The sequence below is a fragment of the Nansenia antarctica genome (assembly GCF_963989245.1).
Source record: "Nansenia antarctica genome assembly, chromosome: 8".
Taxonomy (NCBI): Eukaryota; Metazoa; Chordata; class Actinopteri; order Argentiniformes; family Microstomatidae; genus Nansenia; species Nansenia antarctica.
The window spans coordinates 48,405,202-48,430,137 of record NC_137678.1 but is presented as its reverse complement, the minus strand read 5'-3'; the positions used below and the strand labels follow the sequence as shown (position 1 = coordinate 48,430,137).

At 49.0% G+C, this 24,936-nt stretch overlaps 1 protein-coding gene and 2 pseudogenes across 3 annotated transcripts in view; 1 reads left to right on the top strand and 2 right to left on the bottom strand.

Annotated features, from left to right (window-relative positions):
• Window positions 1-273: 273 nt before the first annotated feature.
• On the bottom strand, window positions 274-15,239 carry LOC308163629 (fibroblast growth factor 18-like; annotated as a pseudogene). The gene is made up of 2 exons: window positions 14,713-15,239; window positions 274-375 (listed from the first exon to the last, which is right to left on the bottom strand). The product of its transcript is annotated as a fibroblast growth factor 18-like (transcript).
• Window positions 15,240-16,953: 1,714 nt separating this feature from the next.
• Window positions 16,954-20,000, bottom strand: LOC308164334 (RNA-binding motif, single-stranded-interacting protein 1-like; annotated as a pseudogene). The gene is made up of 3 exons: window positions 19,863-20,000; window positions 18,165-18,482; window positions 16,954-17,605 (listed from the first exon to the last, which is right to left on the bottom strand). The product of its transcript is annotated as an RNA-binding motif, single-stranded-interacting protein 1-like (transcript).
• Window positions 19,999-24,936, top strand: part of LOC308164333 (putative ATP-dependent RNA helicase TDRD12) — a gene marked incomplete at both ends in the record, with an annotated part of 27,939 nt that continues 23,001 nt past the window's right edge. Inside the window, one exon of the mRNA XM_080538449.1 lies at window positions 19,999-20,025. Coding sequence (XP_080394575.1) covers window positions 19,999-20,025 — 27 coding nt within the window. The remainder of the gene's footprint in view (window positions 20,026-24,936) is intronic.

The window sequence follows — 24,936 nt, the reverse complement described above, 5'->3', positions numbered from 1 at the left end:
CCATTAACGGTTAGCATGCCCGGTGAATGAACACGATAGGGACAGAAGGAAGCGGAACTGGGACAGCTAGCAGGGCTTACAGGCAACTTAGCGGTTCTAGCGCTAGCCCGGTTAGCATTCGTCAGGGTCCGGAAGAAGGTACATTTTTATCCCAGTAGAGGGAAGCGTTAGGTGGGGGGTGGGGGGAGGGGTGTCCTGTGACAGGAGTGGTGTGGGGGTGTAGAGATGAGCGGGTACAGACAGGGGGTGGGCAAGGCGGGTTGGCGTTAGCCGTTAGCGGGGGCCAGTGGCCCGCACCCTCTTGCTCCTCTTGCTGACGGTGGTGAAGCGGAAGGGCTGCAGGTCAGGCTGCTCTCCGGGGGGGTAACGGTTTTACTCGTTGACTTCGTTGTCCGGGGTGCCAGTCAGGGCGAGGCCTGACAATTTTAGTTAGTGTGGGGTTGGTTTAGTCAGTCTTTAGTCAAGTTACCGTTACAAGCGCTACATGCATCAAAACATGAACCCTTTTTTGTTATACACAGGTGAATAGGATATTGTAATATTATAGCATTGCACAACAGACGAAAATTAGTACACAAGGACATGTGTTGCAATTCAGGTGGTACTGTATTGTCACAATAAACAAAGAACTCTCAAAACATCGACTCAACAGTTCATCACAACCCCAAAAGTTCAGTTCAGCTCAATCACCGTCAATTGTATCTCACCCCGCTCCCACACAACGAACGCAAGACTTACAGTTTTAACAGTCTGTCAGTCCGATAGCTTAGTGGTGTCGGGTTACCCCCGCTGCTTAAGATGAGCCTCTACTGCTCTCTCCCCAGCTCCGGTGTAAGCGTATGACATTCCACGGCCTTATATCCAACTGTATCCTTACGGTGTATCCTTACGGGGCATTGTATCAAAAAGTATCATCCAGCTCTTCGCGGTCCGAGTAGGCTAAAACATACCGAGACGCAGACAGCGAACCCGAACTGCGGCACAAACACGAACGGACGGAATAATCCACTTCCTGGTTTGTTTGAATCATTCCGCCCTCAGCACTCGGTGAGAGACACCTTATCATTTCCCGTCGTCTGTCGAGAACGGGGATTGGCTGATTTACGACTGGATACCGGCAGCGTGTGACGTGTGACGGCGTGTGAAAAAAATGTGGAAGTGACAGTCGGCGGCGGAGACATGGCAGAATCGCCACACTCCCTCCCCTTTAGAAAAAGCCGGACCATGGGGTAGGCGTACTCCAATCCACTTTGGATATGGTATTTCACTCAAAACCTTTGAAGTCTTCCTCCTCACTCTCCTCAGCGAAGATGTCCAAAACCCGCTGACGGTCAGTCTTCACGTGGCTTAGAGCAGTGCTGGAGGGATGGTCTGGTAGCGGACAGTCCTCGGATGGAAAACCTTTGAAGTCTTCCTCCTCACTCTCCTCAGCGAAGATGTCCAAAACCCGCTGACGGTCAGTCTTCACGTGGCTTAGAGCAGTGCTGGAGGGATGGTCTGGTAGCGGACAGTCCTCGGATGGAAAACCTATGAAGGTCTCCTCATCACTGCCGTCCTCAAAAAACTCAAGGACCCGACGACGCTCTTCCTCCTCCACTTCAGCAGCCGACGGGTAGCAGGGTTTAAGTCTGGCAACATTGACCACTCGATGGTCCTCTCCTGTCTCTTCCAGTACAACCTCATACGGGAGAGGGCCCACTTTCTGGATGACACGGTAAGGTCCCTTCCAACGTGGTGCGATCTTGGCCGAGAAGGACCGTGCGGCTTTTGAATAGGGGTGAGAGCGCATCCACACCCTGTCTTTATCCACGTACGCCACCTCCCTCCGATGTTTGTCGTAGTGCTGTTTCTGCTTCTGTCGAGCCTGCTTCAGCTTGCCATCCACATAGTCATGCAATTCACGGAGCTGACTTTCCTTCTTGTAGGCTGGGGCATCAGGGGTGCAAGTCCTTGGCAGCAGCATGACCTCCATGGGTCCTCGGATCGGTCTGCACAGATTAGCTTCGGCAGGTGTCACACCAGTTGATTCATGGACAGCTGAATTCAGTGCAAACCGAAACTCCGGCAGGTGTTTGTCCCAGCCTTTGTGGTTGTCCCCGACATATGAGGCTATCATAGTCTTCAGGTTTCTGTTGATCCTCTCCGTCAGATTGGTCTGGGGGTGGTACGCTGTCGTCCTCTTCTGTGCCACATTCCACTGTTTGCAAGTGGCTTCAAACACCGAAGAGACGAACTGCGACCCTTGGTCGGAGAGGATGTACTCAGGGACTCCCCAGCGGGGAGTGGCCCGCCGCAGGGCAAAGAGCTCCACCCACCGGGAGTAATAGTCCACAAACACAAGGAGGTAGATGTTTCCCTTCGAACTCCTAGGGAATGGGCCCATCAGGTCGACTGCTGGAGCTTCCCGGCAGGCTTCCGGCTCTCAGGCTTATACTGCTGGCACACTTGACAACGCTGGACATGCTGTTTGACATCCAAACTGAGGTTTGGCCAGTAAGCCAGAGCCTGTAGCCTCTTGTAGGTCTTAAACCTGCCCAGATGCCCAGCCAAGGGGTCCTCGTGGAAGGTCTGCAGCAGCTGTTGTCGCAGAGGGGGAGGAATGTACACCTGGTACAAGGTCTTGTGAGGTAGGTGGACCACTCTATAGACGTTGTCCTCCAAGATGGTGAATCTGGTGGTAGAGTTTACCTCAACCTCGCCTGTGTTTGTGATGTTCTCATACAGCCTCTGGATGACTGGGTCGGCTTGCTGGGCCTTCCAGATGGTTTAATCAGAAACATGTAGGTCCTTCCCAGTTTCCCAATGGGAGGAGACAGACAGCAGGATGGCACAGGTGGGTGTGGTCAGACAGGAGGGGTCTGCCGGGGCTCTGGATAGAGCGTCGGGGACTGTGTTATATTTCCCTTTCCTGTACTCCACTGTAAAGGTGAACTCCTGTAGTCGGAGAGCCCATCGGATGAGTCGGGTGCTGGGTTTTTGGGTTTTGAAGACCCACACCAGGGAGGAGTGGTCTGTTACCACAGTGAAAAACCTGCCTTCCAAGTAATGCCTCCACTTTTCCAGAGCCCAGACTACCGCCAGGCATTCCTGCTCTGTGGTTGAGTAGTTCCTCTCTGCATGATTCAAACTGCGGCTGGCGAAGGTCAGGACCTCTTCCGTTCCGAGTCCAGTGTGTTGTACCAACACTGCACCCAGCCCGTTTATTTTTATTATTTTTTTTCTTTTTTTTTTTTTCAAAAGAAAAAATGCATTTTATTTATCCAGGTAGGTAAACACAGAACACTCTTTTATAGTAACAGTCTGGTCAATACAGCAGGCAGCAGACATCACTAATTAACGTACATTAATTATGTCAAAAGGGGAGAGAAAAAACTTTTAGGCAAAACACAGGAACGGTATAGCCATCAAGAACTGTTATGGGTTACAAACAGTCATAGCAATGCAGAGAGAAGCTGAACAAAAAAAGATAACGACACAGACATTCAGAAATGAACACAAAAAGTGTTTACAAAAAAAAAATGTTGGTCTACATGTTGTTGTCGACCCACTCATTGAGACCGTTGTAGGCTTGTGTCTGGGTCCTGGAATTGGCCCCAGTCGCATCCTCCAGCCAGCCTTTGAACACCACCGGGTCTCTCTTCGACACCAGGAGCTGACCCAACATCTCACTGGCCGTGTGGTAGCCCTTGTTCTCCAGCTGTCTGCCATGGCCTGTCCCAATCCCTGGAACATCTCTCACAGACTTTGTTCCCATTGGCTCGGACACAAAGTTGCTGTGTTTCTGGGTTGTGGTGGTGGGTTTTGACTTTTCAGCCATATCTCAGGAAGATTGTCAGACTGCCTCTGTACCTGTGGGAACTTCAGAGCTCCGGAGGGGATAAACCAACTGAGACGGAAGTGGACATCCTGCTGGTTGGGCAGGGTGTGGGGGCCGTTCCGAGTCCAGTGTGTTGTACCAACACTGCACCCAGCCCGTTTATTTTTTTATTTTATTTTTTATTTTTATTTTTTTTCAAAAGAAAAAATGCATTTTATTTATCCAGGTAGGTAAACACAGAACACTCTTTTATAGTAACAGTCTGGTCAATACAGCAGGCAGCAGACATCACTAATTAACGTACATTAATTATGTCAAAAGGGGAGAGAAAAAACTTTTAGGCAAAACACAGGAACGGTATAGCCATCAAGAACTGTTATGGGTTACAAACAGTCATAGCAATGCAGAGAGAAGCTGAACAAAAAAAGATAACGACACAGACATTCAGAAATGAACACAAAAAGTGTTTACAAAAAAAAAATGTTGGTCTACATGTTGTTGTCGACCCACTCATTGAGACCGTTGTAGGCTTGTGTCTGGGTCCTGGAATTGGCCCCAGTCGCATCCTCCAGCCAGCCTTTGAACACCACCGGGTCTCTCTTCGACACCAGGAGCTGACCCAACATCTCACTGGCCGTGTGGTAGCCCTTGTTCTCCAGCTGTCTGCCATGGCCTGTCCCAATCCCTGGAACATCTCTCACAGACTTTGTTCCCATTGGCTCGGACACAAAGTTGCTGTGTTTCTGGGTTGTGGTGGTGGGTTTTGACTTTTCAGCCATATCTCAGGAAGATTGTCAGACTGCCTCTGTACCTGTGGGAACTTCAGAGCTCCGGAGGGGATAAACCAACTCAGACGGAAGTGGACATCCTGCTGGTTGGGCAGGGTGTGGGGGCCGTTCCGAGTCCAGTGTGTTGTACCAACACTGCACCCAGCCCGTTTATTTTTTTATTTTATTTTTTATTTTTATTTTTTTTCAAAAGAAAAAATGCATTTTATTTATCCAGGTAGGTAAACACAGAACACTCTTTTATAGTAACAGTCTGGTCAATACAGCAGGCAGCAGACATCACTAATTAACGTACATTAATTATGTCAAAAGGGGAGAGAAAAAACTTTTAGGCAAAACACAGGAACGGTATAGCCATCAAGAACTGTTATGGGTTACAAACAGTCATAGCAATGCAGAGAGAAGCTGAACAAAAAAAGATAACGACACAGACATTCAGAAATGAACACAAAAAGTGTTTACAAAAAAAAAATGTTGGTCTACATGTTGTTGTCGACCCACTCATTGAGACCGTTGTAGGCTTGTGTCTGGGTCCTGGAATTGGCCCCAGTCGCATCCTCCAGCCAGCCTTTGAACACCACCGGGTCTCTCTTCGACACCAGGAGCTGACCCAACATCTCACTGGCCGTGTGGTAGCCCTTGTTCTCCAGCTGTCTGCCATGGCCTGTCCCAATCCCTGGAACATCTCTCACAGACTTTGTTCCCATTGGCTCGGACACAAAGTTGCTGTGTTTCTGGGTTGTGGTGGTGGGTTTTGACTTTTCAGCCATATCTCAGGAAGATTGTCAGACTGCCTCTGTACCTGTGGGAACTTCAGAGCTCCGGAGGGGATAAACCAACTCAGACGGAAGTGGACATCCTGCTGGTTGGGCAGGGTGTGGGGGCCGTTCCGAGTCCAGTGTGTTGTACCAACACTGCACCCAGCCCGTTTTTTTTTTTTTTTCAAAAGAAAAAATGCATTTTATTTATCCAGGTAGGTAAACACAGAACACTCTTTTATAGTAACAGTCTGGTCAATACAGCAGGCAGCAGACATCACTAATTAACGTACATTAATTATGTCAAAAGGGGAGAGAAAAAACTTTTAGGCAAAACACAGGAACGGTATAGCCATCAAGAACTGTTATGGGTTACAAACAGTCATAGCAATGCAGAGAGAAGCTGAACAAAAAAAGATAACGACACAGACATTCAGAAATGAACACAAAAAGTGTTTACAAAAAAAAAATGTTGGTCTACATGTTGTTGTCGACCCACTCATTGAGACCGTTGTAGGCTTGTGTCTGGGTCCTGGAATTGGCCCCAGTCGCATCCTCCAGCCAGCCTTTGAACACCACCGGGTCTCTCTTCGACACCAGGAGCTGACCCAACATCTCACTGGCCGTGTGGTAGCCCTTGTTCTCCAGCTGTCTGCCATGGCCTGTCCCAATCCCTGGAACATCTCTCACAGACTTTGTTCCCATTGGCTCGGACACAAAGTTGCTGTGTTTCTGGGTTGTGGTGGTGGGTTTTGACTTTTCAGCCATATCTCAGGAAGATTGTCAGACTGCCTCTGTACCTGTGGGAACTTCAGAGCTCCGGAGGGGATAAACCAACTCAGACGGAAGTGGACATCCTGCTGGTTGGGCAGGGTGTGGGGGCCGTTCCGAGTCCAGTGTGTTGTACCAACACTGCACCCAGCCCGTTTATTTTTTTATTTTATTTTTTATTTTTATTTTTTTTCAAAAGAAAAAATGCATTTTATTTATCCAGGTAGGTAAACACAGAACACTCTTTTATAGTAACAGTCTGGTCAATACAGCAGGCAGCAGACATCACTAATTAACGTACATTAATTATGTCAAAAGGGGAGAGAAAAAACTTTTAGGCAAAACACAGGAACGGTATAGCCATCAAGAACTGTTATGGGTTACAAACAGTCATAGCAATGCAGAGAGAAGCTGAACAAAAAAAGATAACGACACAGACATTCAGAAATGAACACAAAAAGTGTTTACAAAAAAAAAATGTTGGTCTACATGTTGTTGTCGACCCACTCATTGAGACCGTTGTAGGCTTGTGTCTGGGTCCTGGAATTGGCCCCAGTCGCATCCTCCAGCCAGCCTTTGAACACCACCGGGTCTCTCTTCGACACCAGGAGCTGACCCAACATCTCACTGGCCGTGTGGTAGCCCTTGTTCTCCAGCTGTCTGCCATGGCCTGTCCCAATCCCTGGAACATCTCTCACAGACTTTGTTCCCATTGGCTCGGACACAAAGTTGCTGTGTTTCTGGGTTGTGGTGGTGGGTTTTGACTTTTCAGCCATATCTCAGGAAGATTGTCAGACTGCCTCTGTACCTGTGGGAACTTCAGAGCTCCGGAGGGGATAAACCAACTCAGACGGAAGTGGACATCCTGCTGGTTGGGCAGGGTGTGGGGGCCGTTCCGAGTCCAGTGTGTTGTACCAACACTGCACCCAGCCCGTTTTTTTTTTTTTTTTTTTTTTTTTTCAAAAGAAAAAATGCATTTTATTTATCCAGGTAGGTAAACACAGAACACTCTTTTATAGTAACAGTCTGGTCAATACAGCAGGCAGCAGACATCACTAATTAACGTACATTAATTATGTCAAAAGGGGAGAGAAAAAACTTTTAGGCAAAACACAGGAACGGTATAGCCATCAAGAACTGTTATGGGTTACAAACAGTCATAGCAATGCAGAGAGAAGCTGAACAAAAAAAGATAACGACACAGACATTCAGAAATGAACACAAAAAGTGTTTACAAAAAAAAAATGTTGGTCTACATGTTGTTGTCGACCCACTCATTGAGACCGTTGTAGGCTTGTGTCTGGGTCCTGGAATTGGCCCCAGTCGCATCCTCCAGCCAGCCTTTGAACACCACCGGGTCTCTCTTCGACACCAGGAGCTGACCCAACATCTCACTGGCCGTGTGGTAGCCCTTGTTCTCCAGCTGTCTGCCATGGCCTGTCCCAATCCCTGGAACATCTCTCACAGACTTTGTTCCCATTGGCTCGGACACAAAGTTGCTGTGTTTCTGGGTTGTGGTGGTGGGTTTTGACTTTTCAGCCATATCTCAGGAAGATTGTCAGACTGCCTCTGTACCTGTGGGAACTTCAGAGCTCCGGAGGGGATAAACCAACTCAGACGGAAGTGGACATCCTGCTGGTTGGGCAGGGTGTGGGGGCCGTTCCGAGTCCAGTGTGTTGTACCAACACTGCACCCAGCCCGTTTATTTTTTTATTTTATTTTTTATTTTTATTTTTTTTCAAAAGAAAAAATGCATTTTATTTATCCAGGTAGGTAAACACAGAACACTCTTTTATAGTAACAGTCTGGTCAATACAGCAGGCAGCAGACATCACTAATTAACGTACATTAATTATGTCAAAAGGGGAGAGAAAAAACTTTTAGGCAAAACACAGGAACGGTATAGCCATCAAGAACTGTTATGGGTTACAAACAGTCATAGCAATGCAGAGAGAAGCTGAACAAAAAAAGATAACGACACAGACATTCAGAAATGAACACAAAAAGTGTTTACAAAAAAAAAATGTTGGTCTACATGTTGTTGTCGACCCACTCATTGAGACCGTTGTAGGCTTGTGTCTGGGTCCTGGAATTGGCCCCAGTCGCATCCTCCAGCCAGCCTTTGAACACCACCGGGTCTCTCTTCGACACCAGGAGCTGACCCAACATCTCACTGGCCGTGTGGTAGCCCTTGTTCTCCAGCTGTCTGCCATGGCCTGTCCCAATCCCTGGAACATCTCTCACAGACTTTGTTCCCATTGGCTCGGACACAAAGTTGCTGTGTTTCTGGGTTGTGGTGGTGGGTTTTGACTTTTCAGCCATATCTCAGGAAGATTGTCAGACTGCCTCTGTACCTGTGGGAACTTCAGAGCTCCGGAGGGGATAAACCAACTCAGACGGAAGTGGACATCCTGCTGGTTGGGCAGGGTGTGGGGGCCGTTCCGAGTCCAGTGTGTTGTACCAACACTGCACCCAGCCCGTTTATTATTTTTTTTTTTTTTTTTTTTTTATTTTTTTTCAAAAGAAAAAATGCATTTTATTTATCCAGGTAGGTAAACACAGAACACTCTTTTATAGTAACAGTCTGGTCAATACAGCAGGCAGCAGACATCACTAATTAACGTACATTAATTATGTCAAAAGGGGAGAGAAAAAACTTTTAGGCAAAACACAGGAACGGTATAGCCATCAAGAACTGTTATGGGTTACAAACAGTCATAGCAATGCAGAGAGAAGCTGAACAAAAAAAGATAACGACACAGACATTCAGAAATGAACACAAAAAGTGTTTACAAAAAAAAAATGTTGGTCTACATGTTGTTGTCGACCCACTCATTGAGACCGTTGTAGGCTTGTGTCTGGGTCCTGGAATTGGCCCCAGTCGCATCCTCCAGCCAGCCTTTGAACACCACCGGGTCTCTCTTCGACACCAGGAGCTGACCCAACATCTCACTGGCCGTGTGGTAGCCCTTGTTCTCCAGCTGTCTGCCATGGCCTGTCCCAATCCCTGGAACATCTCTCACAGACTTTGTTCCCATTGGCTCGGACACAAAGTTGCTGTGTTTCTGGGTTGTGGTGGTGGGTTTTGACTTTTCAGCCATATCTCAGGAAGATTGTCAGACTGCCTCTGTACCTGTGGGAACTTCAGAGCTCCGGAGGGGATAAACCAACTCAGACGGAAGTGGACATCCTGCTGGTTGGGCAGGGTGTGGGGGCCGTTCCGAGTCCAGTGTGTTGTACCAACACTGCACCCAGCCCGTTTATTTTTTTATTTTATTTTTTATTTTTATTTTTTTTCAAAAGAAAAAATGCATTTTATTTATCCAGGTAGGTAAACACAGAACACTCTTTTATAGTAACAGTCTGGTCAATACAGCAGGCAGCAGACATCACTAATTAACGTACATTAATTATGTCAAAAGGGGAGAGAAAAAACTTTTAGGCAAAACACAGGAACGGTATAGCCATCAAGAACTGTTATGGGTTACAAACAGTCATAGCAATGCAGAGAGAAGCTGAACAAAAAAAGATAACGACACAGACATTCAGAAATGAACACAAAAAGTGTTTACAAAAAAAAAATGTTGGTCTACATGTTGTTGTCGACCCACTCATTGAGACCGTTGTAGGCTTGTGTCTGGGTCCTGGAATTGGCCCCAGTCGCATCCTCCAGCCAGCCTTTGAACACCACCGGGTCTCTCTTCGACACCAGGAGCTGACCCAACATCTCACTGGCCGTGTGGTAGCCCTTGTTCTCCAGCTGTCTGCCATGGCCTGTCCCAATCCCTGGAACATCTCTCACAGACTTTGTTCCCATTGGCTCGGACACAAAGTTGCTGTGTTTCTGGGTTGTGGTGGTGGGTTTTGACTTTTCAGCCATATCTCAGGAAGATTGTCAGACTGCCTCTGTACCTGTGGGAACTTCAGAGCTCCGGAGGGGATAAACCAACTCAGACGGAAGTGGACATCCTGCTGGTTGGGCAGGGTGTGGGGGCCGTTCCGAGTCCAGTGTGTTGTACCAACACTGCACCCAGCCCGTTTTTTTTTTTTTTTTTTTTTTTTTTCAAAAGAAAAAATGCATTTTATTTATCCAGGTAGGTAAACACAGAACACTCTTTTATAGTAACAGTCTGGTCAATACAGCAGGCAGCAGACATCACTAATTAACGTACATTAATTATGTCAAAAGGGGAGAGAAAAAACTTTTAGGCAAAACACAGGAACGGTATAGCCATCAAGAACTGTTATGGGTTACAAACAGTCATAGCAATGCAGAGAGAAGCTGAACAAAAAAAGATAACGACACAGACATTCAGAAATGAACACAAAAAGTGTTTACAAAAAAAAAATGTTGGTCTACATGTTGTTGTCGACCCACTCATTGAGACCGTTGTAGGCTTGTGTCTGGGTCCTGGAATTGGCCCCAGTCGCATCCTCCAGCCAGCCTTTGAACACCACCGGGTCTCTCTTCGACACCAGGAGCTGACCCAACATCTCACTGGCCGTGTGGTAGCCCTTGTTCTCCAGCTGTCTGCCATGGCCTGTCCCAATCCCTGGAACATCTCTCACAGACTTTGTTCCCATTGGCTCGGACACAAAGTTGCTGTGTTTCTGGGTTGTGGTGGTGGGTTTTGACTTTTCAGCCATATCTCAGGAAGATTGTCAGACTGCCTCTGTACCTGTGGGAACTTCAGAGCTCCGGAGGGGATAAACCAACTCAGACGGAAGTGGACATCCTGCTGGTTGGGCAGGGTGTGGGGGCCGTTCCGAGTCCAGTGTGTTGTACCAACACTGCACCCAGCCCGTTTATTTTATTTTATTTTATTTTTTTATTTTTTTCAAAAGAAAAAATGCATTTTATTTATCCAGGTAGGTAAACACAGAACACTCTTTTATAGTAACAGTCTGGTCAATACAGCAGGCAGCAGACATCACTAATTAACGTACATTAATTATGTCAAAAGGGGAGAGAAAAAACTTTTAGGCAAAACACAGGAACGGTATAGCCATCAAGAACTGTTATGGGTTACAAACAGTCATAGCAATGCAGAGAGAAGCTGAACAAAAAAAGATAACGACACAGACATTCAGAAATGAACACAAAAAGTGTTTACAAAAAAAAAATGTTGGTCTACATGTTGTTGTCGACCCACTCATTGAGACCGTTGTAGGCTTGTGTCTGGGTCCTGGAATTGGCCCCAGTCGCATCCTCCAGCCAGCCTTTGAACACCACCGGGTCTCTCTTCGACACCAGGAGCTGACCCAACATCTCACTGGCCGTGTGGTAGCCCTTGTTCTCCAGCTGTCTGCCATGGCCTGTCCCAATCCCTGGAACATCTCTCACAGACTTTGTTCCCATTGGCTCGGACACAAAGTTGCTGTGTTTCTGGGTTGTGGTGGTGGGTTTTGACTTTTCAGCCATATCTCAGGAAGATTGTCAGACTGCCTCTGTACCTGTGGGAACTTCAGAGCTCCGGAGGGGATAAACCAACTCAGACGGAAGTGGACATCCTGCTGGTTGGGCAGGGTGTGGGGGCCGTTCCGAGTCCAGTGTGTTGTACCAACACTGCACCCAGCCCGTTTTTTTTTTTTTTTTTTTTTTTTTCAAAAGAAAAAATGCATTTTATTTATCCAGGTAGGTAAACACAGAACACTCTTTTATAGTAACAGTCTGGTCAATACAGCAGGCAGCAGACATCACTAATTAACGTACATTAATTATGTCAAAAGGGGAGAGAAAAGACTTTTAGGCAAAACACAGGAACGGTATAGCCATCAAGAACTGTTATGGGTTACAAACAGTCATAGCAATGCAGAGAGAAGCTGAACAAAAAAAGATAACGACACAGACATTCAGAAATGAACACAAAAAGTGTTTACAAAAAAAAAATGTTGGTCTACATGTTGTTGTCGACCCACTCATTGAGACCGTTGTAGGCTTGTGTCTGGGTCCTGGAATTGGCCCCAGTCGCATCCTCCAGCCAGCCTTTGAACACCACCGGGTCTCTCTTCGACACCAGGAGCTGACCCAACATCTCACTGGCCGTGTGGTAGCCCTTGTTCTCCAGCTGTCTGCCATGGCCTGTCCCAATCCCTGGAACATCTCTCACAGACTTTGTTCCCATTGGCTCGGACACAAAGTTGCTGTGTTTCTGGGTTGTGGTGGTGGGTTTTGACTTTTCAGCCATATCTCAGGAAGATTGTCAGACTGCCTCTGTACCTGTGGGAACTTCAGAGCTCCGGAGGGGATAAACCAACTCAGACGGAAGTGGACATCCTGCTGGTTGGGCAGGGTGTGGGGGCCGTTCCGAGTCCAGTGTGTTGTACCAACACTGCACCCAGCCCGTTTATTTATTTATTTATTTTTTATTTTTTTATTTTTTCAAAAGAAAAAATGCATTTTATTTATCCAGGTAGGTAAACACAGAACACTCTTTTATAGTAACAGTCTGGTCAATACAGCAGGCAGCAGACATCACTAATTAACGTACATTAATTATGTCAAAAGGGGAGAGAAAAAACTTTTAGGCAAAACACAGGAACGGTATAGCCATCAAGAACTGTTATGGGTTACAAACAGTCATAGCAATGCAGAGAGAAGCTGAACAAAAAAAGATAACGACACAGACATTCAGAAATGAACACAAAAAGTGTTTACAAAAAAAAAATTTTGGTCTACATGTTGTTGTCGACCCACTCATTGAGACCGTTGTAGGCTTGTGTCTGGGTCCTGGAATTGGCCCCAGTCGCATCCTCCAGCCAGCCTTTGAACACCACCGGGTCTCTCTTCGACACCAGGAGCTGACCCAACATCTCACTGGCCGTGTGGTAGCCCTTGTTCTCCAGCTGTCTGCCATGGCCTGTCCCAATCCCTGGAACATCTCTCACAGACTTTGTTCCCATTGGCTCGGACACAAAGTTGCTGTGTTTCTGGGTTGTGGTGGTGGGTTTTGACTTTTCAGCCATATCTCAGGAAGATTGTCAGACTGCCTCTGTACCTGTGGGAACTTCAGAGCTCCGGAGGGGATAAACCAACTCAGACGGAAGTGGACATCCTGCTGGTTGGGCAGGGTGTGGGGGCCGTTCCGAGTCCAGTGTGTTGTACCAACACTGCACCCAGCCCGTTTTTTTTTTTTTTTTTCAAAAGAAAAAATGCATTTTATTTATCCAGGTAGGTAAACACAGAACACTCTTTTATAGTAACAGTCTGGTCAATACAGCAGGCAGCAGACATCACTAATTAACGTACATTAATTATGTCAAAAGGGGAGAGAAAAAACTTTTAGGCAAAACACAGGAACGGTATAGCCATCAAGAACTGTTATGGGTTACAAACAGTCATAGCAATGCAGAGAGAAGCTGAACAAAAAAAGATAACGACACAGACATTCAGAAATGAACACAAAAAGTGTTTACAAAAAAAAAATGTTGGTCTACATGTTGTTGTCGACCCACTCATTGAGACCGTTGTAGGCTTGTGTCTGGGTCCTGGAATTGGCCCCAGTCGCATCCTCCAGCCAGCCTTTGAACACCACCGGGTCTCTCTTCGACACCAGGAGCTGACCCAACATCTCACTGGCCGTGTGGTAGCCCTTGTTCTCCAGCTGTCTGCCATGGCCTGTCCCAATCCCTGGAACATCTCTCACAGACTTTGTTCCCATTGGCTCGGACACAAAGTTGCTGTGTTTCTGGGTTGTGGTGGTGGGTTTTGACTTTTCAGCCATATCTCAGGAAGATTGTCAGACTGCCTCTGTACCTGTGGGAACTTCAGAGCTCCGGAGGGGATAAACCAACTCAGACGGAAGTGGACATCCTGCTGGTTGGGCAGGGTGTGGGGGCCGTTCCGAGTCCAGTGTGTTGTACCAACACTGCACCCAGCCCGTTTATTTATTTATTTATTTTTTTTATTTTTTATTTTTCAAAAGAAAAAATGCATTTTATTTATCCAGGTAGGTAAACACAGAACACTCTTTTATAGTAACAGTCTGGTCAATACAGCAGGCAGCAGACATCACTAATTAACGTACATTAATTATGTCAAAAGGGGAGAGAAAAAACTTTTAGGCAAAACACAGGAACGGTATAGCCATCAAGAACTGTTATGGGTTACAAACAGTCATAGCAATGCAGAGAGAAGCTGAACAAAAAAAGATAACGACACAGACATTCAGAAATGAACACAAAAAGTGTTTACAAAAAAAAAATGTTGGTCTACATGTTGTTGTCGACCCACTCATTGAGACCGTTGTAGGCTTGTGTCTGGGTCCTGGAATTGGCCCCAGTCGCATCCTCCAGCCAGCCTTTGAACACCACCGGGTCTCTCTTCGACACCAGGAGCTGACCCAACATCTCACTGGCCGTGTGGTAGCCCTTGTTCTCCAGCTGTCTGCCATGGCCTGTCCCAATCCCTGGAACATCTCTCACAGACTTTGTTCCCATTGGCTCGGACACAAAGTTGCTGTGTTTCTGGGTTGTGGTGGTGGGTTTTGACTTTTCAGCCATATCTCAGGAAGATTGTCAGACTGCTTCTGTACCTGTGGGAACTTCAGAGCTCCGGAGGGGATAAACCAACTCAGACGGAAGTGGACATCCTGCTGGTTGGGCAGGGTGTGGGGGCCGCGGCGAGGGCGCCCCCTCTTGGTGAAGCCCACGTACCAGCCGGAGTAGCGCGCAGACATCAGCGCCGTGTAGTGGTTCTCCAGGACCTTCTCCACGAAGACGCAGTCTGCACTGCGGTTACTGGCCTTCTTCCCCACCAGCTTGCCGCGGCGGTTCATGCACAGGTAGAAGTTGGTCTCCTTGCCTCGGATTCTCACCTGGCTACCAAAGGTATCGGCCTCCACTACGAGCATATTTGTCTCCGTCCTCCCCGCGGGCGCTGATCCGCCGGCCCAGCACCTGGACGTGCTTCCCGCTGGTGCGGCTGTAGAGCTGGTAGACCCGGTGGTGCCGGCGGCTCATGGCGTCCCGGACACGCGTCTGGTTCTCCACGTGCACGCTGAAGTTCACCCCGTCCACGCCAAACACCTGCTGCTGTAACGGATTGCACATCACCAGCAACATCTGGATACATAAGACAACCAGCGTGGGGAGAAGGGGCCACATCGCTTCCCCCCTCCACTACGGAACTTTGCCCGGAGTCAGTCCCCTCGCTCGGCCAGAGGCGGTCCGACAGTACGGAGAGTGTTCTCTGTCTGTGTTTATAATCCGTTGGACGGAGTGGAGGGTCAAAGAGTCAGCGGACACTCCCGTTGGCATCGGCGGCGTGGCCCGCTTCCCCCGGCGGGGATGGGTGTGTGGGCGCGGGCAGGCAGGGCGGGGTGTGAGGAGGAGAGGGCGGCCGGGCCACTGTGACCGGAGGGCTACCCTCTGGGCTGTCCCCGGCGGGCGGTGCTGAGGGGGGGGGGGGGGGGGGTGGCGCTGGAGGAGGTCAGGGCATCAAACGGCTGCGCGCCGCCGCGGGGCTGAGAGGAACAGGTGAAAGCGCGTTCACAACTCACACCAGCAAAAACTCCAGTCGACTCCACTCCGTATGAACAGAGGCGCCCCGTCCATAGAGGCAACCAAGGCAATTGCTTGGGGCCACCAAACAAAAAGGGCCTTTTTGTCAAACTAAAACTGTCCTTGGATGAATGTATTTTCAATGGAAATCATGGCATTCAGCGTTCAGTCGCTCTGAGTCTGCTCGCGCTGCGCATACATTCTGTTGTGAATCCCGCTTCGGCTCCACTCGCTTCCACCTCAGCGCCGCTCGGGGAGACCAATCAGGCTGTCATCTGAGCCATAAAGGATATACGATATAGGATATTACATTACATAATTATAAAGGATATAGCTTTTTATATATTCCAAGACGACTTTTTCTCGAATAGCAATCTCGATGCAGGGCGACTCTCCTACCTCTTGGCGGCAGCTGGACCCTGTACACGACTTCGCTCAGTCTCTCGAGGACCCTGCAGGGCCCCATCCACTTGCTGTCTAGTTTGGGGCACCTGCCTTTCTTTCTCTGGGGGTTCTAAACCCAGACCAGCTCCCCGGCCGTGAAATGCTGCCCTTTGGTGTGCACGTCGTAGTTCCTCTTCTGTCTCGCCCCTGCACTCCGCAGTTGTTTTCTGGCGAACTCGTGGGCGCACTCCAGTCAATCCTGCAGCTTTCGGGCATATTCCAGCCCCGGGGGGTCCACCGGGGGGTCGGGCGGTCTGCCCAACATCATCTCAGCCGGGGTCCTAATCTCCCTGCCCAGCATGAGAAGTGCGGGGGAGCAGGAGGTGGAGTCTTTCGTCGCAGACCGGTACGCCATCAACACCAGGGGGACATGCGCGTCCCAGTCTCGCTGGTGTTTAGCCGTCACTATGGCCAGTTGCTGTCCCAGCGTGCGGTTAAATCTTTCAACTAGTCCGTCGCTTTGTGGGTGGAGGGGTGTGGTGCGGGTCTTGTGGGAGCCAAGCTTTTCGCACATGGCCGCAAACACGCGAGATTCAAAGTTCCTGCCTTGGTCGGTGTGAATGACCTCAGGGACCCCCAGTCTGCTGAACATCCCCTCCACCAGTGCATCCACTATTGTCTCTGCTTCTTGGTCCGGCAGGCAGTACGCCTCCGGCCACTTTGTGAAATAATCCATGGCAGTGAGGATGTAGCGGTTTCCTTTGTCTGAGCGAGGAAACGGCCCTAGCACGTCAATCCCCACTCTCTCCATGGGACAGCCTGTGGGAAACTGTTGGAGTTGGGCGTGAGATGTGCCCGTGGGGCCTTTACGTGCTGTGCAGCTGTCACAGCGGCGGCAGTAGTCCCCCACGTCCCGCCCATGTTGGGCCATCTCTCACTTCCCCAGTGAGAGATGGCCCATCTGCTGTGTCATCATGGCGGTAGGCTGCATTGACATGGTGTGGTCCACAGAGGGCGACATCACAGCTGCCGGGTGTTGCATAATGTAAGGCTGATGGGCCATCCAAGAATGATTCTGCACCTGGTAGGTGGAGACAGGAGACAGGAGACATATAAGGAGACATGGCCGTCTGAGCCATCATCCTGTTAGTCAGGGTGTACGGAGACGCGTAATACCCATTCTGCATAGCGGCTGAGGATGGATCATAGGCCAGAGTCATCCCACCCAGTCGCAGCTCCGCCTCCCTGGGCCATGTCCGTCCGTTGGGGACAAACGGACTGTGACTGTGCCTCTTCCTCTGACCATCAGCAAACTTACAGAGCAGGGGCTCAGGGGGCGCCAAAGTTCCTGGCACCATCTTGATAAACTTCCCATTGAAGTGGGAGATCACTGCGTTGCACTTCTCTGTGGACTCCATCCTGGCGAAGCCCACCCCTCTGCTGTTCCCACTGTAGTCCCTGAGGACGCGGGTGGAGATGACCTGGCCGAAGGGCCTCAGCAGGCTCTCCAGCTCCTGCTCGTCCACTGACAGGGGCAGGTTGGAGATGTAGAGGTTGGTAGGGTCCTGCTCCTGCTGCTTAGCCATCTGAGCTTGTATTCCACTCGTCTTCAGGGCATGGACTGCCTTCAGGGCTGCTGCTGGACTGTCAAAGTCCACAAACCCATAGCCTTTACATTTATTTGTTGTCTTATCAAGGATGGCCTTAGCCGATACGATCTTGCCATACGGCTGGCAGAGTTTGACTAGATCCAGGTCGGTGGTTGCCGGGGGCAATCTTTCTCCTCCACTTCCTCTTCTATTTCTTCTTTCACCATCATAGCTTTTTCCTCCTATTCCTCTCTTCCAGCCACCATCATTTCTTCTTCCTCTTTCACTAACACATTATGTTCCAGTGGTTGACTGCAGTCCTCCAACTTCACTGCCACCATCTCTGGACCCTGCTGTGAACCCAGGGACTCTGTGGACTTGGCTTCAGACATGGTAGCTGGGCTGTGAGATGGATATTTCTGCGTTTTCACCAATGTGGAGATACCGGCGCTGCTCAAAACGGCCCTGTCGGAAGTCTTCTGTCCTTATAATATAATATTATGGTCATAGAGACGTTACCTTGCTGTCTGTCCTTATATGGTCATAGAGACGTTACCTTACAAGCTGGCGACCTCGACGGACTCACTATTCCACTCGTCTTCAGGGCATGGACTGCCTTCAGGGCTGCTGCTGGACTGTCAAAGTCCACAAACCCATAGCCTTTACATTTATTTGTTGTCTTATCAAGGATGGCCTTAGCCGATACGATCTTGCCATACGGCTGGCAGAGTTTGACTAGATCCAGGTCGGTGGTTGCCGGGGGCAACCCGCGGATGTACAGGTTGGTTTTGCTGAGCTGGTCCCAGCCTGTGGTGCTGCTGTTGCTGCTGCTGCTCACCGTGCTGGGGCTGAAATCTGTTTGCTTGCTGTGACTCTAATCAATGCATTCTCTCAGCTTCAGAGATGGCAGAGTCCAGATTATCACCTGAACTCGAGCCTTCTCTTGGGAATACACCATCACACATCTCCCAGCTGGGTAAGGACTTGGGAATCCTTTGTTGATTCTCTGCTTTGGATTGTTCTTGGTCTAATCTGTAATACTTACCTAATGGGAGATGAGTTTGATGATTGATTAAAATGACTGGTTAGAATTAACCTATATTACTTCACTTATTCTCATATTTTGTCCATGCAGATACGGATTCTGATGACCCATATGTTGGTGCTCAGCCTTGCTCAAAGAGGAAAGATGGAAAGAAGCAACAAGAAGACACTAGTGACAACTGTCCTGGAAAATCCCTGCACAAGAACGACCAGTGGTTGTCACCTTGCAGTGATGTGTCGAGACCAAAATCATTAGATCCAATTCCTTTCCCTGCTTTATCAGCTGAAGACGAAGGCATAAAACAAGACAAAAAGCCAAGGTTGACCAAAATCAAAAGAGCTGGAGTCAAGAAACAAATTTCTTCAGAGAGTCCTGATGGTAGCAAGAGTGTGTTTACCTTTGACATGGCTGTTCCAGGAAACTCAAGACGATCAAGCAGAAGTAACAAAGCAAAAGGATTACCATCAGTCAACAAAAAACATACAGTGCAGTCCCCCATAGAAAGTAAATCAACCACAAATAAAGATGCTTGTAGTATTTCTGCATCTCTGTCCGCACGGTCCTTTGCTCTCTCAAAAGGATTACCATCAGTCAACAAAAAACATACAGTGCAGTCCCCCATAGAAAGTAAATCAAAATCAACCACAAATAAAGATGCTTGTAGTATTTCTGCATCTCTGTCCGCACGGTCCTTTGCTCTCTCAAGGGGCTCAGTGAATGCTTCTTCCTGTCCCAATGAAGATGATGGAGCGTTTGAGGACTACTTTTCTCCAGTTAACAACCCACAAAGGCCTCTTTTGCTCAACTTGCCCTCAAAGACTAAGGTTCAGATCCTCTTTGAACCCAGCCCTGGGAAGAGAAAGAGGGGCAAGAGTGAAACCACAGGGCCTATGTTAGCCCCTGCCAAGAGAAAAAAAATTAAGTGTGAAGGAGACCTCCTGGGAGTCCAACAGAAACAAGGCACATTGCAAGCTGTAGCGCCTTAATTTCTTTGGACCAATTGTTAGCCCTGGATAACAGTTCGAATTGTGCATGAAAAGCCTCCCAATCAGCCTTGCCATCATACCTGGGTGTCTTCACTGAGAGGGGAGCAATGTTGACGTCATCGCTCCGTGCCCGTGGCCCTCTGCGCGCCGCACGTCTGTCCATGTTGTGCGCAGCTGGTTGAAATCCGGCCTCGGTAGCCATTTGAGCCGTCATTCTTCTCACCCGCTCTCTGTGCTCCGCCACCTCGGTCGTCTCGTGCTGGCTCCGCTCACGGCGTTCCGCCTGCCATGCTGCCGTGTATCGACCCCACGCGCTGTCTTCCTCCTCCCGCTTGATCTTGTCCGCACCGCCGGGCAGCATGACTCAGTCGGGGAAGGGCGAGTGCGTCAGGCTAGCTTGCGTTAGCGGTTGTAGGCGTACTTCCCTCGTAGCTTCGTGTCTCTCTTTTTTCTTTTCTTTTTCTTCAGACACCAGTGTAGCGTTGTCACAGATCAAACGGAGGGTTCTTGATTACCAGCTTTATTCTCTGTTAACAAGTTATATCTCTCTCAATATCACACTAAATCATAAACAAACCCAGCACTCCACTCTCTCGTCTCACTCTCCCGCTCTCTCCCTCAAACCCTCCTCTTCCGCTCCCCGCCCCAGAACCCTCCCTCCCCCGGATTAACGTCATCCAACAACAACCACTCTAAAAGCTACAGTAACGTTAACCCACTAGAACTCAGTCCGTTACACTATAATAGTTTGCCTAACTGGCCATCGGATTTGGGCTCCTAATATCTAAAAAGCACTACGGTTTTCTTATTTTATCTGATTAAAGTAGCAAAGACCAGAAATTTCCATTGACCGCCAGTCAAACTTCTCCACTGCTACCACCCAAAAAGGGGCGTGGACATGACGGGAGAGCAAAGTACCCGGATGCGTTTGAATTGCATAGAGAGTTTGAATTTTGTCAGCTGTAAAGCGGATGTGTTTCCTATCCTAGAACATGTAAATGCAATTGCGTATCACATTATTGCATTACAATTTGAATATTGACTCAAATAACGCAGGCAAAAGTGGCAAATGAATATGCTATTTTGCAAAATCATTTGCACATTAGAATGAACTTTTTAATTTTGTCAGCTACAAAGCAGCGCATGACTTTGGAAATTAAATGTCAAATGGCTTTGCATTATAATTTTAATATTGACAGCGAATGTGCACATCGGGTACATGAAAATGAAAATGCAAATCATTAGAATTGCATTTGAATATTGTCTGAAAGAATGCATGCAAAAGTGGAACATGCAATTGCAATCTCATATTGCATTAGCATTTGAATTAGGTCAGCTATATGCTTCCATATGTATCTGGGTTCCAAAATGCGTTCTTGCGCTCTGAGTCCTCCCGTTCTCACAAGAACATAGATAAAACAACAGAGGGGTTGTTGAGTACAGTGGTGGTATAAATCATCTTTAGCCTTTAATTCGTAATCAACAACCCTTCTGTTGTGATACCGGGATCACCATAGAGAGGTAGAAATCGGAGAACGGGCTCATTGTATACATGGAAATCATGTAATCCACAAATTACAATGAAAAATAATCTTCTTTATTTTTTGGTAATAAACTAGTGGTATTTCAGGCAATCCCCACAAGTCTCTGTGACAGATAGGTAACGATAGTTATGGAGATAGACTCCAGTTCTATGAGTGGAGCGGAGCCCCATAGGGGAGCTCTGCTCCTATTGGTTTACCCGCTACCTAAAGTAGCCAATGACTGAATTTTTCAATGCCTGCGCCCGCCTGGGGTGCTATATAAAGGGGTGTACTTCGCTACCTCATTCTCCCAAACATACAAAAACAGCCGGGTTTGAACGAGTCGAAGTGGGCCAGCAGCCCTATGGGGCTCCGCTCCACTCATAGAACTGGAGTCTATCTCCATAACTATCGTTCTATATCGTGGAGCTCCGCCCCATAGGGGAGCTCTGCTCCTATTGGTTTAGGCGGAGCGAACGAGGCCAAATGTACCCCCACTGAGACTATTAATCCGTAAAACAATCCCAGCGGCACCCGGAGCTGACCACTGATGTTGGTTCAAGACAACCTTAAAAAGTTGGCCCAACCCACACGAGTCTGCTCCACTGATCTAGCCCTTACGTGAGCACGCAGGGTTGTAGATCTAACGGAACATGTCCTGGAGGAGGGTCCCCTCCCCAGGCACATCCGTAATCATCCTGACAGCACTTGAATAGCATCCCCAACCTGGGTAATCCAAGTGCCATCCCCACTACATCAGTCCTCAGCAAACTGAGGACAGAGTGAGAAAAGGATGAGGAAGAAATATCACTTACCTAACCCTTACGTTGGGTTGTTGATCTAACAGACATGTCCTGGAGGAGGGTCCCCTCCCCAGGCACATCCGTATTCATCCTGACAGCACTTGAATAGAATCCCCATGACCAGGGTAATCCAAGTGCCCTTCCCACAACATCAGTCATCAGCAAAACTGAGGACAGAATGAGAAAGGATTGAGGAAGAATATCACTGACCTAACCCTTACGTGAGCACGTAGGGTTGTAGATCTAACGGAACATGTCCTGGAGGAGGGTCCCCTCCCCAGGCACATCCGTAATCATCCTGACAGCACTTGAATAGAATCCCCAACCAGGGTGATCCAAGTGCTTTCCCCACTACATCAGTCATCAGCAAAACTGAGGACAGAATGAGAAAAGGATGCGGAAGAAATATCACTGATCTAACCCTTACGTGAGCACGTAGGGTTGTTGATCTAACGGAACATGTCCTGGAGGAGGGTCCCCTCCCCAGGCACATCCGTATTCATCCTGACAACACTTGAATAGAATCCCCATGACCAGGGTAATCCAAGTGCCTTCCCACTACATCAGTCATCAGCAAAACTGAGGACAGAATGAGAAAAGGATGAGGAAGAATATCTTTCAAGTAATACCGTACAAAAAGTGATGGCGACGACCAAGACGCCGCCTCACATATCTCCTCCACTCCCACTCCCCTGAGAATGGCCACTGATGTGGCCATGCCCCTGGTGGAATGAGCCCGAATGCCAGTCGGCACGGGCTGCCCCTTCGATTCGTATGCGAGGCTAATAGCCTCGCAAATCCAATGGGACAGCCTCTGCTTCGAGAGTGGTGCCCCGGCTTTCTGTCCGCCGTAGCAGATCAGAAGCTGGGGAGAAGATCTCAGTCCTGCCGTGCGCTTCACATATTGTGCCAACGCGCGCACCGGACATAGACAATGTAAACGCCTCTCCCTCTCTCCGTCGTGAGGAGGAGGAAAAAAGGCGCTCAGAGCACAGCTCTGAACCCTAAACCCACGATTAACCCTAGGGATAAAAGCCGGGTTAGGGCGTAACACAGCTTTTGTTTTGTCATCAGATATGATCAAACAATCTGCCCGTGTCGAGAGAGCACATAAATCACTCACTCGCTTAGCCGTAGTCAAGGCGAGGAGCTGACTCGTCTTGAGAGACAATAAACGCAACGACACAGTGTCAATGGGTTCGAATGGGGCACGCACAGCGCCTCTAGCCCAATCGACAGGTCCCATTTTGGCATTAGAGTCCTATGAGGGCGTCTAAGCATACACACTCCAGTCAAAAAACGCTTAACCAGCGAATGACTGAACAGTGTCGTTGTCGCAAAACCCTCATGACAAGCTGAGATGGCAGCCGCGTAAACTTTAATAGTTCTCGCCGCCAATCCCTTGTCAAACAGCGACTGTAAGAAGCACAAGAACGTTTCGACCCGACAGCAGACTGGGTCAACGTCCTGTCCCTCACACTGTGTAAACACTCGCCAGCGCGCCGCATATCCCTTTGCAGTGGATTGCGCGCGCGCACTCTGAATGGTCTGAATGACCGCGTCTGTCAGACCCCTGCGTTCTAACAAATCCCTCTCAGTAACCAGGCCATGAGGGGGCCCCCCATCATAGGCGGCCCCCTCACCAAGCCTCTGGCTTGAGAGAGTGCATCTTGTCGATGAGGTATGGGCCATGGGCCCTCTACCAACATCTCCATCAGTTCCGGAAACCACGGGGCTCCGGGACGGTCCGGGGCTACAAGAATTAACTCTAGCCTCTCTGACCTCACTCGTGCCAACAGTGGGAGGATAGATGTCAGGGGTGGGAACGCGTATAACAGGACCCTCGGCCATGGGTGGTGTGCGAATGTATCGACTCCCAATGGCGGGTTGTCCTGTTCGCGCAGGAAGAACCAAAGGCGACACTGCGCATTCGTCCGTGACGCAAACAGAACCACTTCTGCTTGCCCGAACCGTGCCCAAATCAGCGACACAATGGAGGGTGCTAACCTCCAGTCGTCGTCCCTCGGGCCTCCCCGTGATAACAGATCTGCTCCTTCGTTGAGCAGACCTGGAATGTGGAGAGCTTTCAGCGAACTCAGGCGACTCCGCGCGCGATGACGCGCGGGTCTCTCCAGTAGCTCAGGTCGGTTTTGACCGATCTCTGTATTACAATCAACTTGCGACGGCGTTCTCACTGGAACCCGTCGCAGTCGTGCGAACCGCCTCTGCAGTCTGCGCATGTGTAACAGGCCTAAGGGGACCACTACATGGGCTGCAGACCTCAGTCCTAGTAAGGACATCCTTGACAGAGCGGTGATTGTATTTGTCACTCGACACACCCAGGGAGCTGACGTCAGTGTCGCTCTCCGTGGTGCCGATAAACTGGCCCTCATCTCGGCAGTATCCAACTGAATGCCTAGATAGGAAAACTGTTGAGCCGGCCACGGAGCACTCTCTGTCCAGTTTACAGCTAACCCCAGCTGAGTGAGGCGCTGCACCAGTGAGGTTGCGTCCCGAATGGCTCGATTTGGGCATTGGGCCAAGACCAGTAGGTCGTCGAGATCCGCATATTATGCGTATCTCGTTACGCCTCAGTGGTTCGAGCGCTGTCTGCACGCATTTGGAGAAAAAACGAGGAGCAAGCGCGTACCCGAAGGGCAGGCGCGTGTACTCGTAAACCTTCCCTTGGAAAACAAAACGTAGGAATTTCCTGTGCCACTCTGTGATTGGCACACGAAATACGCGACCCTCAGGTATCTACGAAAGGGGCGTTTCGCCACTCTCTCGTTGAGGACCCTGAAATCTAGTATGGGTCTCATGTCTCCCGAATTCTTTGGGACAAGGAAATACGGGGGAGTACCATCTCATGTCCCACTGGTCCCTCGGAACCAATGTCACTGCGCCCTTTGTTAGGAGATTCGTAATCTCCTCCCGGAGCGCACGTGTCTTTATCGGGCAGGACAAAAAACAG